Source organism: Oncorhynchus mykiss, chromosome 9 (genome assembly GCF_013265735.2).
Source record: "Oncorhynchus mykiss isolate Arlee chromosome 9, USDA_OmykA_1.1, whole genome shotgun sequence".
Taxonomy (NCBI): Eukaryota; Metazoa; Chordata; class Actinopteri; order Salmoniformes; family Salmonidae; genus Oncorhynchus; species Oncorhynchus mykiss.
In genome coordinates this window covers 73,199,680-73,214,163 of record NC_048573.1, presented here as the reverse complement: position 1 = coordinate 73,214,163, position 14,484 = coordinate 73,199,680, and the positions used below count along the sequence as shown (strand labels likewise).

General features: G+C 46.9%; 1 protein-coding gene across 14 annotated transcripts in view; it reads left to right on the top strand.

Moving 5' to 3' along the window:
• The window catches only part of ubr4 (ubiquitin protein ligase E3 component n-recognin 4), a 161,348-nt gene that overhangs the window by 17,878 nt on the left and 128,986 nt on the right, over positions 1 to 14,484 (top strand). For 10 of the 14 annotated variants that reach the window (XM_036988959.1, XM_036988966.1, XM_036988968.1 and 7 more), the window contains exons 7-17: positions 124 to 248; positions 454 to 578; positions 1,231 to 1,481; positions 1,884 to 1,992; positions 3,063 to 3,200; positions 3,760 to 3,877; positions 6,768 to 6,812; positions 9,550 to 9,737; positions 10,420 to 10,576; positions 10,829 to 10,914; positions 11,043 to 11,212. In XM_036988959.1, the coding sequence (XP_036844854.1) occupies positions 124 to 248; positions 454 to 578; positions 1,231 to 1,481; positions 1,884 to 1,992; positions 3,063 to 3,200; positions 3,760 to 3,877; positions 6,768 to 6,812; positions 9,550 to 9,737; positions 10,420 to 10,576; positions 10,829 to 10,914; positions 11,043 to 11,212 (1,512 nt within the window). Of the gene's footprint in view, positions 1 to 123; positions 249 to 453; positions 579 to 1,230; positions 1,482 to 1,883; positions 1,993 to 3,062; positions 3,201 to 3,759; positions 3,878 to 4,923; positions 4,954 to 6,767; positions 6,813 to 9,549; positions 9,738 to 10,419; positions 10,577 to 10,828; positions 10,915 to 11,042; positions 11,213 to 14,484 lie in introns of all 14 variants that reach the window. The other 4 variants (XM_036988970.1, XM_036988965.1, XM_036988957.1 and 1 more) reach the window with 3 other exon arrangements.

Here is a 14,484-nt window from a genome sequence, read left to right as displayed (position 1 = left end):
ATAGCGCGCTCTGTTGCTCTCGCGCCCTGTGGCGCTCTCTTTTGGCACCCTACCTGTGCTTACCTCAGTGTTTTCCCCCCCTGTGTCTCTGACATTTGTGTGTGTGACCTCTGACCTTGTCAGGTTCCACTCCCTGGTGATAGATGTGGCCATGGCCCGGGACACCTTGTCCTTGCCTGTCCTGGAGCCCCTGACTCCTGGGAGACTTCTGGACATGACTGTGTTGGCACTCAGCTGCCTCTACGCAGGTACGCTATTATGGGTTCATGTTGGGTTCCATCTCCGCTTTGCTTATTTATTTATATATATATATATATATAGTAGTGTACTTGATAGTGCTGAGCGGTTTTAGTACCTTTTTTTTGAGGTCTTTAATGAATCTATATATATAATGTGTGTTTCTCAGTCAGTCAATAATGAATCTATATAACATGTGCTTCTCCTCTCCTCCAGGTGTGAGCGTTGCCACGTGCATGGCCATTCTGCAGGTGGGCAGCGGCCTGCAACTTCGCACAGCCTCCACCAGCTCCAAAGAGGAGGACTATGAAAATGACGCTGCTACCATCGTACAGAAATGTGTACGTATAAACATGAGTGTTTATATAAAACATTCAATTAAGAACACTTTTTTTTTTTTGTTTGTTGTAAATATTGGTTTTGCCCCCCCCCCCCCCCCGTGGCGTGGACTCCACAAGGTGTCGAAAGCGTTCCACAGGGACGCTGGCCTCATGTGGATTCTACTTTGGATGTCCTTTGGGTGGTGGACCGTTCTTGATCCACACGGGAAACTGTTGAGCGTGAAAAACCCAGCAGCGTTGCAGTTCTTGACACAAACCGGTGCACCTGGCATCTACCACCATACCCCGTTCAAAGGCACTTTTTAAATATTTTTTTGTCCATTCACCCTCTGAATGACACACGTACACAATCCATGTTTCAAGGCTTAAAAATCCTTCTTTAACCACCTGTCTCCTCCCCTTTCATCTACACTGATTTGAAGTGGATTTAACAGGTGACCTCAATAAGGGATCATATCTCTCACCTGGTCAGTCTATGACATGGAAAGAGCAGGTGTTAATGTTTTGTAAACTCAGTGTGTATTTTTAACCCCCCCCCCAAAAAAAGAAATAAAATAATCCTCTACTTAAATAAATAGGATATTAGGAAACCCATTCTTGTCTTCTGATTTGAGTTAATTTCTCATGGGTTTTGATGTGTTTTTCTAAACAGCTGGACATCTACGAAATGATCGGCCAGGCCATCAGCAGCTCCCGCAGAGCTGGAGGGGAGCATTACCAGAACTTCCAGCTGCTGGGAGCGTGGTGTCTGCTGAACAGCCTCTACCTGATCCTCAACCTGAGTCCCACCACCCTGGCTGACAAGGGCAAGGAGAAGGACCCTCTGGCCGCGCTCAGGGTCCGAGACATAGCCGCCCGCACCAAGGACGGAGCAGGCTCCCCTAAACTGGGCCCGGCCAAAGGGTGGGTAGCTCTCTGGTAGTTACTAACCATTTAGGTTAAGTATGTAACTGTTATGAAAGTTGTATTGTTAGCTTTGTTTTGTATTTAATCGTGGCTTTAAACGTGTACATGACACTGCAACAACATTTCCCCTTGGAGACCATAAAGTCAGTCAGTCAGTAAGTGGTTAAATGGTAAGATTGCACACAGCGATCTCCATGAAACTCAAATGAATTGCTAACTAAAGATCCCAATTTAAACCGTTTACATTTACAAGCAATATTGAACTATTTGAGAATAATATTTTTTTATTTTCAAACTTTGGACCTGAAAGTATCAAAGAAAGACTGATTTTAAAAAATAAAATTAAAAAAAAAAAACCTGTTTGCGGTTTCATTGAGACTCTCTGTTCTCTCGTCTCAGACATCAAGGCTTTGGTGTCCTGTCGGTGATCCTGGCCAACCACTCCATCAAACTGCTGACCTCCCTTTTCCAAGACCTGCAGGTGGAGGCTCTGCACCGGGTCAGTGCAGTGAGTATTATTATTATCCCCCCCACCCCCCCGCCAGCACCACCACCACAATGTTTAAATAGTCCCAAAACGTCTACAAACTGTGCCATGTACATAGACGCTTCTTATCAAACCGGGACGCAAACATTTCAAAAGTATGTTCTCAGGCTAACACCCAAATATACCCTCTGATAGATTAATGATTTATGTAAAGAAATGATTTATCTGTAGCAATCCAGCCCACACATGTAATATGGATCAATCACTATTTTCATAATTTATGGTGATTCTTATGTTCGAGACCCAGTGAAACTCCAGCCCTCTTTCTCTCTCCCTCTGCCTCTTTCTCTCCCCCCATTATTTCTCTCCACCCCCCCATCCCTCTCTTCTCTCCACCCCTCCACCCTCCCTCTCTTCTCTCCACCCCCCCTCTCCCTCTCTTCTCTCCACCCCCCCTCTCCCTCTCTTCTCTCCACCCTCCCTCTCTTCTCTCCACCCCCCCCCCATCTCTTCTCTCCACCCCCCCTCTCCCTCTCTTCTCTCCACCCCCCCTCTCCCTCTCTTCTCTCCACCCCCCCTCTCCCTCTCTTCTCTCCACCCTCCCTCTCTTCTCTCCACCCTCCCTCTCTTCTCTCCACCCCCCCCATCTCTTCTCTCCACCCCCCCTCTCTTCTCTCCACCCTCCCTCTCTTCTCTCCACCCTCCCTCTCTTCTCTCCACCCCCCCTCTCCCTCTCTTCTCTCCACCCCCCCTCTCCCTCTCTTCTCTCCACCCCCCCTCTCCCTCTCTTCTCTCCACCCCCCCTCTCCCTCTCTTCTCTCCACCCCCCCTCTCCCTCTCTTCTCTCCACCCCCCCCCCCTCCCTCTCTTCTCTCCACCACCCCCCTCCCTCTCTTCTCTCCACCCCCCCCCCTCCCTCTCTTCTCTCCACCCCCCCCTCCCTCTCTTCTCTCCACCACCCCCCCCTCCCTCTCTTCTCTCCACCCCCCCCATCTCTTCTCTCCATCCCCCCTCCCTCTCTTCTCTCCACCACCCCCCCTCCCTCTCTTCTCTCCACCCCCCCCCCCCCCCCCCATCTCTTCTCTCCCCAGGGTTGGGCCAGTGACGGTCCCCCAGCAGAACTCAACATCATGGCGCAGAACACCTCCACCCAGAGGGTTCAGAGACTCCTGGACTCTGTTCCCCTTACCAACCTGCTGTTCAACCTTCTGTCCACCTCATACAAGAAGGTACTAAACTGTTTTTAACTTATTATATCTATCTATCTAAAAAATAAACCAAATTTTAATTTTTACATCCATGTTAGTGAACATTTCTCCTTTGCCAAGATAATCCACCTGACAGGTGTGTCACATCAAGAAGCTGATTAAACAACAGGATCATTACACAGGTGCACCTTGTGCTGGGGACAATGGGGAAAAAGGGCCACTCTAAAAATGTGCGGTTTTGTCACACAGATTCAACCCCACAGACACGTGCTGAAGGCTGCAGCACCAAACCAGCCAGGCCACACCGACAGTTTTTTAAATTTTTCACTACGGTGTGTTCATCGTGTGGTTTTTACCACACTGTGGTATCATCTGTATGTGACATGGAAACTACTGTTCCTCTAACAATTGATCTGAGTCTGCTGCTCCTCCAGTAAATGAGGATTTTAATCAGCCGCTCAGTCATCATGTTCTAACTCTGCTTCTAATACAAAAGCATTGAAAGCTTTGAAAAACGCTGTGCCTGGCATGCTGATAATGCTTGTGTTGACGTGTCTCCCCCCCCCCCCCCCCCCCCCAGGCCTGTGTCCTGCAGCGTCAGAGGAAAGGCTCGGTTAGCAGTGATGCCAGTGCCTCGACAGACTCCAACACCTACTATGAAGATGACTTCAGCAGCACAGAGGAAGACAGCAGTCAAGGTAAATGCCCCCTATCCCTTCCCCTCATCTCTGTTTCTGTCTCTCTCTCTGTTTCTCTCTCTCTGTTTCTCTCTCTCTGTTTCTCTCTCTCTGTTTCTCTCGGTTTCTGTTTCTCTCTGTTACTCTCTGTTACACTGTTTCTCTCTCTCTCTCTGTCTCTGCCCCCCCCCACGTCATAAAGAACAGCATCACTTCTCATCTCCTATCACGAGGGCTGAGAGCTTCCAAGTCATTATTATAATATTTGTAAAACCCTTGATGCCAACCACCACATACACAAATCAGAGATAAAAATGTACTTTAAGATATTAGACAGAGTAGATGAAAGTAGTCTGTGTACCAGATCTAATAACCGTTTGAAGTGTAATGTTCCAGGGTGTGTGTGTGTGTGTGTGTGTGTGTGTGTGTATGCCTTCTGAAAGCTGTGTTTTTGTTTTAACCTGTGTATCTGGGCTAACGTCAGAGTCAGGCCTGAGAAGAGTCAAGAATGTGTTCAGGCAGTTCTTGTGCGTTGCGGGACTCTGTAAAATCACCACAGGGGGAAATAGCAGCCGCAGCAACAGAGGTTAGACAGCAGTGGAGGTCGGCGTCACTTTAAATCGGAGGAGGGTGGGCTCATTTGGCCGGTATGGAATAAATGGAACGTTAATCAAACCCATTACAGTGACCACGTCCTTCGGTTTTAAAGTGACACCAACCTCCACTGGTCAGAAGTCAGATGTATGACAACTGAGACAGAATCACACACACACAACTTGTAATGCAATAAATCAGAGATAAAGATGTACTTTAAGATATTAGACAGAGTAGATGAAAGTAGTCTGTGCACCAGATCTGATCCACAGGCATTAGTAGTGTATGTGAGTATATGCAGTAGAAGTCAGAAGTTTACATACACCTTCGCCAAATAGATATAAACTCAGTTTTTCACAATTCCTGACATTTAATCCTAGTTAAAAATCCCTCTCTTAAGTAAGTTAGGATCACCACTTTATTTTAAGAATGTGAAATGTCAACTAATTCTTTCTACTATTACTCTATTTCAGCTTTAATTTCTTTCATCACACGCCCAGTGGGTAAGAAGTTTACATACACTTAATTAGTATTTGGTAGCATTGCCTTTTAAATTGTTTAACTTGGGTCAAACGTTTCAGGTAGCCTTCCACAAGCTTCCCACAGTAAGTTGGGTGAATTTTGGCCCATTCCTTCTGACAGAGCTGGTGTAACTGAGTCAGGTTTGTAGGCCTCCTTGCTCGCACACGCTTTTTCAGTTCTGACCCCGAGTATGCTTGGGGTCATTGTCCATTTGGAAGACATTTGTGACCAAGCTTTAACTTCCTGACTGATGTCTTGAGATGTTGCTTCAATATATCCACATCATTTTCCTCCCTCATGATGCCATCTATTTTGTGAAGTGCACCAGTCCCTCCTGCAGCAAAGCACCCCCACAACATGATGCTGCCACCCCCGTGCTTCACGGTTGGGATGGTGTTCTTCGGCTTGCAAGCCTCCCCCTTTTTCCTCCAAACATAACGATGGTCATTATGGCCAAACAGTTCTATTTTTGTTTCATCAGACCAGAGGAAATTTCTCCAAAAAGTACAATCTTTGTCCACATGTGCAGTTGAAAACCGTAGTCTGGCTTTTTTATGGCGGTTTTGGAGCAGTGGCTTCTTCCTTGCTGAGCGGCCTTTCAGGTTATGTTGATATAGGACTTGTTTTACTGTGGATATAGATACTTTTGTACCTGTTTCCTTCAGCATCTTCACAAGGTCCTTTGCTGTTGTTCTGGGATTGATTTGCACTTTTCGCACCAAAGTACGTTCATCTCTAGGAGACAGAAGGCGTTTCCTTCCTGAGCGTTATGACGTTTGCGTGGTCTCATGGTGTTTATATTTGCGTACTATTGTTGGTACAGATGAACGTGGTACCTTCAGGTTTTTGGAAATTGCTCCCAAGGATGAACCAGACTTGGAGGTCAACAATTTGTTTTTCTGAGGTCTTGGCTGATTTCTTTTGATTTTCCCATGATGTCAAGCAAAGAGGCATCGAGTTTGAAGGAAGTCCTTGAAATACATCCACAGGTACACCTCCAATTGACTCATTATGTAAATTAGCCTATCAGAAGCTTCTAAAGCCATGATGACATTTTCAGGAATTTCCCAAGCTACTTAAAGGCACAGTCAACTTTGTGTATGTAAACTTCTGACCCACTGGAATTGTGATACAGTGAAATAATCTGTCTGTAAACAATTGTTGGAAAAATGACTTGTGTCATGCACAAAGTAGATGTCCGAACCGACTTGCCAAAACTATAGTTTGTTAACAAGAAATGTGTGGAGTGGTTGAACAATAAGTTTTAATGACTCCAACCTTAGTGTATGTAAACTTCCGACTTCAACTGTGTGTGTGTGTATATATATAATATATATATATATATATATACATGATCCTTATTATGAAGTATGCCATGTAGCAGACACTTATATCATAAGCAACTTACAGCTCAGTGACCGCAGACATTTTTTGTGTGTATGTGGCCTCAGCGGAAATCAAACCCACGACTTTGGTGTTACTAGAGCCATGCTCTTACCAATTGAGCTACCTCACAGGACCATCTCCACCCACTATAGCAGGGTTATACTCTTACCAACTGAGCCACCGTCTCCACCCACTATAGCAGTGTTATACTCTTACCAACTGAACCACCGTCTCCACCCACTATAGCAGTGTTATACTCTTACCAACTGAGCCACCGTCTCCACCCACTATAGCAGTGTTATACTCTTACCAACTGAGCCACCATCTCCACCCACTATAGAAGTGTTATACTATACTCTTACCAACTGAGCCACCATCTCCACCCACTATAGCAGTGTTTATATTTCAGCAGCAGAGAGAAGACAGAGGACAGCAAGAACAGCTAATGTTTCAGGTCAGCAGCTAGCTTTCTGTCCCTTAGGTCACACCGTAGTTTACACCTCGCAGTCATGGTTAATTTGCTTACTTTATTGTATGAACCACAATAAAGTTCGATTTTTGGACTGGGGCACCACCACCCAGGCTGAGTAGAGGCAGTAGCATCAGAGTCCTAGAAATACAGACTTCCCGAGAGCGATGGAGAATTTTGATGGGTTCTGATGTTGGCATCAAAAGTTTCAAGACAATAGTTGGAACACAAATTAGATTGCCCTGAAAGTTTTGTTGCCTACACAATCTCTGTATTTCTTAGTCTCTGAGTAGAGCTGAATGTAAGCCTCACATATCCAATATCCCAAATATGGCATAAAATACTTCTCTCATACCCTTTTGATGCATGCTATTATATGCATTTTTAATCTCAGCTTCAGTTGATGAGTAGTGTACTTGCGATCACTTGTCGTGGCATGTGTGACAGCAGGCCAATTGCACCAAAGGTTTTTTTTTGCCGTTGTTCTGACCTTGTGGCAGTGCGACGAAGGTTAAATATAACTCTATGGTGGCTAAATGTAGCCTGGCGTTACGAGACTATTGTTATGATGGCTAAATGGCTGCGTTTACACAGGCAGCCCAATTCTGATCTTTTGTCCAATCACAGCAGGTCTTTTTCAGCGATTTTTATATGATTAGTCAAAAGAACAATTAGTGAAAATAAATGTCAGAATCGGGCTGCCTGAGTAAACACAGCCAGTGTAGTCTTATGAAGTCTACATTTCTGCCTGCTGTTATGAAGGCTAAACGTTGTCTTGCAAAGACTAATGTAGTGTTATGAAGGCCAAATGTAGTGTTATGAAGGCCAAATGTAGTGTTATGAAGGCCTAATGTAGTGTGATGAAGGCCAAATGTAGCGTTATGAAGGCCTAATGTAGTGTTATGAAGGCCTAATGTAGTGTTATGAAGGCCTAATGTAGTGTTATGAAGGCCTCATGTAGTGTTATGAAGGCCTCATGTAGTGTTATGAAGGCCTAATGTAGCGTTATGAAGGCCTAATGTAGCGTGATGAAGGCCTAATGTAGTGTTATGAAGGCCTCATGTAGTGTTATGAAGGCCTCATGTAGTGTTATGAAGGCCTAATGTAGTGTTATGAAGGCCTCATGTAGTGTTATGAAGGCCTCATGTAGTGTTATGAAGGCCTCATGTAGTGTTATGAAGGCCTCATGTAGTGTTATGAAGGCCTCATGTAGTGTTATGAAGGCCTAATGTAGTGTTATGAAGGCCTCATGTAGTGTTATGAAGGCCTCATGTAGTGTTATGAAGGCCTAATGTAGCGTTATGAAGGCCTAATGTAGCGTGATGAAGGCCTAATGTAGTGTTATGAAGGCCTCATGTAGTGTTATGAAGGCCTCATGTAGTGTTATGAAGGCCTAATGTAGTGTTATGAAGGCCTAATGTAGTGTTATGAAGGCCTAATGTAGTGTTATGAAGGCCTCATGTAGTGTTATGAAGGCCTCATGTAGTGTTATGAAGGCCTAATGTAGCGTTATGAAGGCCTAATGTAGCGTGATGAAGGCCTAATGTAGTGTTATGAAGGCCTCATGTAGTGTTATGAAGGCCTCATGTAGTGTTATGAAGGCCTAATGTAGTGTTATGAAGGCCTCATGTAGTGTTATGAAGGCCTCATGTAGTGTTATGAAGGCCTCATGTAGTGTTATGAAGGCCTCATGTAGTGTTATGAAGGCCTCATGTAGTGTTATGAAGGCCTAATGTAGTGTTATGAAGGCCTCATGTAGTGTTATGAAGGCCTCATGTAGTGTTATGAAGGCCTAATGTAGCGTTATGAAGGCCTAATGTAGCGTGATGAAGGCCTAATGTAGTGTTATGAAGGCCTCATGTAGTGTTATGAAGGCCTCATGTAGTGTTATGAAGGCCTAATGTAGTGTTATGAAGGCCTCATGTAGTGTTATGAAGGCCTCATGTAGTGTTATGAAGGCCTCATGTAGTGTTATGAAGGCCTAATGTAGTGTTATGAAGGCCTCATGTAGTGTTATGAAGGCCTCATGTAGTGTTATGAAGGCCTAATGTAGTGTTATGAAGGCCTCATGTAGTGTTATGAAGGCCTAATGTAGTGTTATGAAGGCCTAATGTAGCGTGATGAAGGCCTAATGTAGTGTTATGAAGGCCTCATGTAGTGTTATGAAGGCCTAATGTAGTGTTATGAAGGCCTAACCCAGAAAACGTCTCGTTTTAAGATATTCTGACTTGTTTCGAGCCTTTTAAAAAAATAAAAAAAAAGTTAAAGCGTTATCTGCCAGTCCACTAAGATAATTTTGCCTCGGTAAGACCTCGGCCTCGGTCTTAAGATCAAATATCTTTTTAAAATAAGATTTTCTTATCCCCAATTTGTATCAATTCTTTAAAAATATATATATATTTTTAAGTAAGCAAAATGATTAGCCATGGCGCTAAGATCATTTACCTTAGTAGAACATCAAGTCAGTGCATTCTAATGGTAAGAGATATCTAGGTAAGATAAACGTTGTTTTTTTTTGCAGTGTGACGGCTAAATGTCTTGTTTCAAATACTAATTTAATGCAACGTTACGAAGGCTAAACGAGAGAGAGAGAGCTGACTTAGGACATGACTATAGAGGCCGTAGGATGATGGCAGTGCTTTGTATAGACGGCATGTTTAGAACTGAACACTGAGACATGGCCGTCTGTGTGTAACCTCGTGTCCTACCCGTCCTGATCCAGATGACGACAGCGAGCCCATCTTGGGCCTGTGGTTCGAGGAGACCATCTCGCCAACTAAAGACAAGGTGGCCCCCCCACCACCTCCCCCACCCCCGCCCCTGGAGACCTCTCCCAGACTGAAGAGCCCCTCCAAGCAGAACGCAGGAGAGAACGGGAACATCCTGGCCGGACGCAAGGACCCCGAGCTGGTGAGGCCTTGGGGTTGTTAGGAAACACAACATGGATATGAAAATGTAATCTATAGTAACAGGCATAGGCTGTGGTCTGATTTCTGTACACTTCTCCCAATGGGTCCATGTTACATCCCCTTCGTAGACTGTTGTTCTGAGCCCTGGACAAGGCAGTTTAACCCCACTGTTCCTAGGCCGTTGTTGAACATTTTAGAATTTGTTCTTAAAAACTGACTTGCCTAGTTAAATAAAGGTAAAATAAATAGTTTGAATAAAGAAAGGGCTGGTTTGAAGGAATACAGTGGAACCTCTCCTCCGGCTATGCTTGCCACCAATCCCAAAATGGATTGAAGGGGAGTGAACAGGTGCAAACCGCTGGGTTGAAGGGTGGAGAATTTAGAACACAACTTTATGTTGGGCCTCCCGAGTGGCGCGGCGGTCTAAGGCACTGCGTCTCAGTGCTAGAGGCATCACGACAGACCCTGGTTCGATTCCAGGCTGTATCGCAACCTGCCGTGTTTGGGAATCCCATAGGGCCCAGCGTCGTTAGGGTTTGGCCTGGAGTAGGCCGTCATTGTAAATAAGAATTTGCCCTTTTTAACTGACTAATTAAATAAATAAAAATGTGTTCTAGTAGAAACTATGCTTACAGGCCTGTGTGTATTACTGTTAAATATTAATTTATTAATTGATGTGTCAGTTCCTGAGCCTGGCCTCCAGCATCCTGAACTTCATCACCACCTCCATGCTAAAATCCAGGAACAACTTCATCAGGAACTACCTGTCTGTCTCGCTGACAGAACAGCACATGGCCACGCTGGCCAGCATCATCAAGGACGTCGACAAAGACGTCAAAGGTTGGTTGGAATAACAAAAAAAAAGTAAAAATACCGTTTATTATTATTATTATCATCGTGTACATGCGTTTAGTAAATGAGCTCTCGCTCGCTCACAAGCCTGAAGTATTTCCATTCAATTGAAAATATTGATGCCCTCGGATGGAAAGTGCTTTCATAAAATGTTTTAATGCAAATCGGGTGTTATAACTTGACGTGTCTCAATAAATTCCTAATTTAATATTGGTGTCGTCCCCCCCCCCCCCCCTACAGGTTCCTCAGATGAAGAGTTTGCCTCTGCTCTGTATCTCTTCAACCATACGCTAGTGACATCAGACCTACCCTCTCCAGCCCTGCAGGTTAGGGGAACCTCCTTTCTAATGCGAACGTACTCGGGGGGGGGGGGGGGGGGGGGGACACGGACGTACTCATGTATTTGCACAGTAGCTGCTGTTAGTCTGAAATAAGTCTTATTTGTCTTTCCCAGAATACCCTGCTGCAGCAGTTGGGCGTAGCTCCGTTCTCTGAGGGTCCGTGGCCCTTGTACATCAACCCCCAGTCCCTGTCGGTGCTCTCCAGAGTCCTGCTCATCTGGCAGCACAAGGCCTCTCTGCAGGGAGACCCAGACGTACCTGAGTGTATAACGATCTGGGAGAGGTAAGACCACATCATTAAATAAAACACTTTTGATATTATATTGTGACTTCCCAACAAGAAACAAAAAATTGTCACTCGAAAAGAAGGTAGAACTAACAAAGAGTCTCACTAAGAACAACCAAAACGAAACAGGTGTGGTTTTTAAATAACCCATGGAGGTGTCCACTGAAAGCCGCAAGCAACAAGATATTTGGTCCCTGAAAGACACCCACCGTAAGTGGCCACTAAATAAAATAAATAAAATCCCACATCGCTCTGTAATATGGAGGATGAAGACCCGCACCGCCCTGTAACATGGAGGATGAAGACCTGCACCGCCCTGTAACATGGGGGATGAAGACCTGCACCGCCCTGTAACATGGAGGATGAAGACCTGCACCGCCCTGTAACATGGAGGATGAAGACCTGCACCGCCCTGTAACATGGAGGATGAAGACCTGCACCGCCCTGTAACATGGAGGATGAAGACCTGCACCGCCCTGTAACATGGAGGATGAAGACCCGCGCCGCCCTGTAACATGGAGGATGAAGACCCGCACCGCCCTGTAACACGGAGGATGAAGACCCGCACCGCCCTGTAACACGGAGGATGAAGACCCGCACCGCCCTGTAACACGGAGGATGAAGACCCGCACCGCCCTGTAACACGGAGGATGAAGACTCGCACCGCCCTGTATCGCTGTAACATGGAGGATGAAGAGCCGCACCGCCCTGTATCCCTGTAACATGGAGGATGAAGAGCCGCACCGCCCTGTATCCCTGTAACACGGAGGATGAAGACTCGCACCGCCCTGTATCCCTGTAACATGGAGGATGAAGAGCCGCACCGCCCTGTATCCCTGTAACATGGAGGATGAAGACCCGCACCGCCCTGTAACACGGAGGATGAAGACTCGCACCGCCCTGTATCGCTGTAACATGGAGGATGAAGAGCCGCACCGCCCTGTATCCCTGTAACATGGAGGATGAAGACTCGCACCGCCCTGTATCCCTGTAACATGGAGGATGAAGACTCGCACCGCCCTGTATCCCTGTAACATGGAGGATGAAGACTCTCACCGCGCTCCTAATATTGTGTAAACCAAACAGGGAGACAAAATAAAAGGCTTTGTTTTTCACACTTGGAGAGAGAGTGCATCCAACATCTCTCAACTAGAACACTGGGCCGGCGGCTCTTCCTCACTGGGCCGGCGGCTCTTCCTCACTGGGCCGGCGGCTCTTCCTCACTGGGCCGGCGGCTCACCCTCACCTCATAAGTCAGTCGTGCATCGGTTCAGGAGAGCCCAAACCGATCCATATTAAACATGCATCGGTTCAGGAGAGCCCAAACCGATCCATATTAAACATGCATCGGTTCAGGAGAGCCCAAACCGATCCATATTAAACATGCATCGGTTCAGGAGAGCCCAAACCGATCCATATTAAACATGCATCGGTTCAGGAGAGCCCAAACCGATCCATATTAAACATGCATCGGTTCAGGAGAGCCCAAACCGATCCATATTAAACATGCATCGGTCAGAAAACTGATGTCATTTTTATTTTTATATATATATATATTTTTTTACGTATCGCCAGTTCACTTTTTTCCTTTTTTTTTCTCACTCATATTGTTTTATTCTGGAAATAGCCTCCCTCCATTGGTTGACTGCATTGATGCGTCCTCTCCTTCGGTTCAGTAGCCTGTCTAACTGTTATGCATGTAACTGCATGCACAAAAGGGTGTGAACGATGCTGAATGGGCGTAGACAAAGAAGAGCTCTCTCGCTCTCTCTCTCTCTCTCTCTCTCTCTCTCGCTCTCTCGCTCTCTCGCTCTCTCTCTCTCTCTCTCTCGCTCTCTCTCTCTCTCTGTCTCTCTCTCTCTCTGTCTCTCTCTGTCTCTCGCTCTCTGTCTCTCGCTCTCTGTCTCTCGCTCTCTGTCTCTCGCTCTCTCTCTCTCTCTGTCTCTCGCTCTCGCTCGCTCTCTCTCGCTCTCTCTCGCTCTCTCTCGCTCTCTCTCGCTCTCTCTCGCTCTCTCTGTCTCTCTGTCTCTCGCTCTCTGTCTCTCGCTCTCTGTCTCACTCTCTCTGTCTCACTCTCTCTGTCTCTCTCGCTCTGTCTCTCTCGCTCTGTCTCTCTCGCTCTCTGTCTCTCGCTCTCTGTCTCTTGCTCTCTGTCTCTGTCTCTCTCTCTCTGTCTCTCGCTCTCTGTCTCTCGCTCTCTGTCTCTCGCTCTCTGTCTCTCGCTCTCTGTCTCTCGCTCTCTGTCTCTCGCTCTCTGTCTCTCGCTCTCTGTCTCTCGCTCTCTGTCTCTCGCTCTCTGTCTCTCGCTCTCTGTCTCTCGCTCTCTGTCTCTCGCTCTCTGTCTCTCGCTCTCTGTCTCTCGCTCTCTGTCTCTCGCTCTCTGTCTCTCGCTCTCTGTCTCTCGCTCTCTGTCTCTCGCTCTCTGTCTCTCGCTCTCTGTCTCTCGCTCTCTGTCTCTCGCTCTCTGTCTCTCGCTCTCTGTCTCTCGCTCTCTGTCTCTCGCTCTCTGTCTCTCGCTCTCTGTCTCTCGCTCTCTGTCTCTCGCTCTCTGTCTCTCGCTCTCTGTCTCTCGCTCTCTGTCTCTCGCTCTCTGTCTCTCGCTCTCTGTCTCTCGCTCTCTGTCTCTCGCTCTCTGTCTCTCGCTCTCTGTCTCTCGCTCTCTGTCTCTCGCTCTCTGTCTCTCGCTCTCTGTCTCTCGCTCTCTGTCTCTCGCTCTCTGTCTCTCGCTCTCTGTCTCTCGCTCTCTGTCTCTCGCTCTCTGTCTCTCGCTCTCTGTCTCTCGCTCTCTGTCTCTCGCTCTCTGTCTCTCGCTCTCTGTCTCTCGCTCTCTGTCTCTCGCTCTCTGTCTCTCGCTCTCTGTCTCTCGCTCTCTGTCTCTCGCTCTCTGTCTCTCGCTCTCTGTCTCTCGCTCTCTGTCTCTCGCTCTCTGTCTCTCGCTCTCTGTCTCTCGCTCTCTGTCTCTCGCTCTCTGTCTCTCGCTCTCTGTCTCTCGCTCTCTGTCTCTCGCTCTCTGTCTCTCGCTCTCTGTCTCTCGCTCTCTGTCTCTCGCTCTCTGTCTCTCGCTCTCTGTCTCTCGCTCTCTGTCTCTCGCTCTCTGTCTCTCGCTCTCTGTCTCTCGCTCTCTGTCTCTCGCTCTCTGTCTCTCGCTCTCTGTCTCTCGCTCTCTGTCTCTCGCTCTCTGTCTCTCGCTCTCTGTCTCTCGCTCTCTGTCTCTCGCTCTCTGTCTCTCGCTCTCTGTCTCTCGCTCTCTGTCTCTCGCTCTCTGTCTC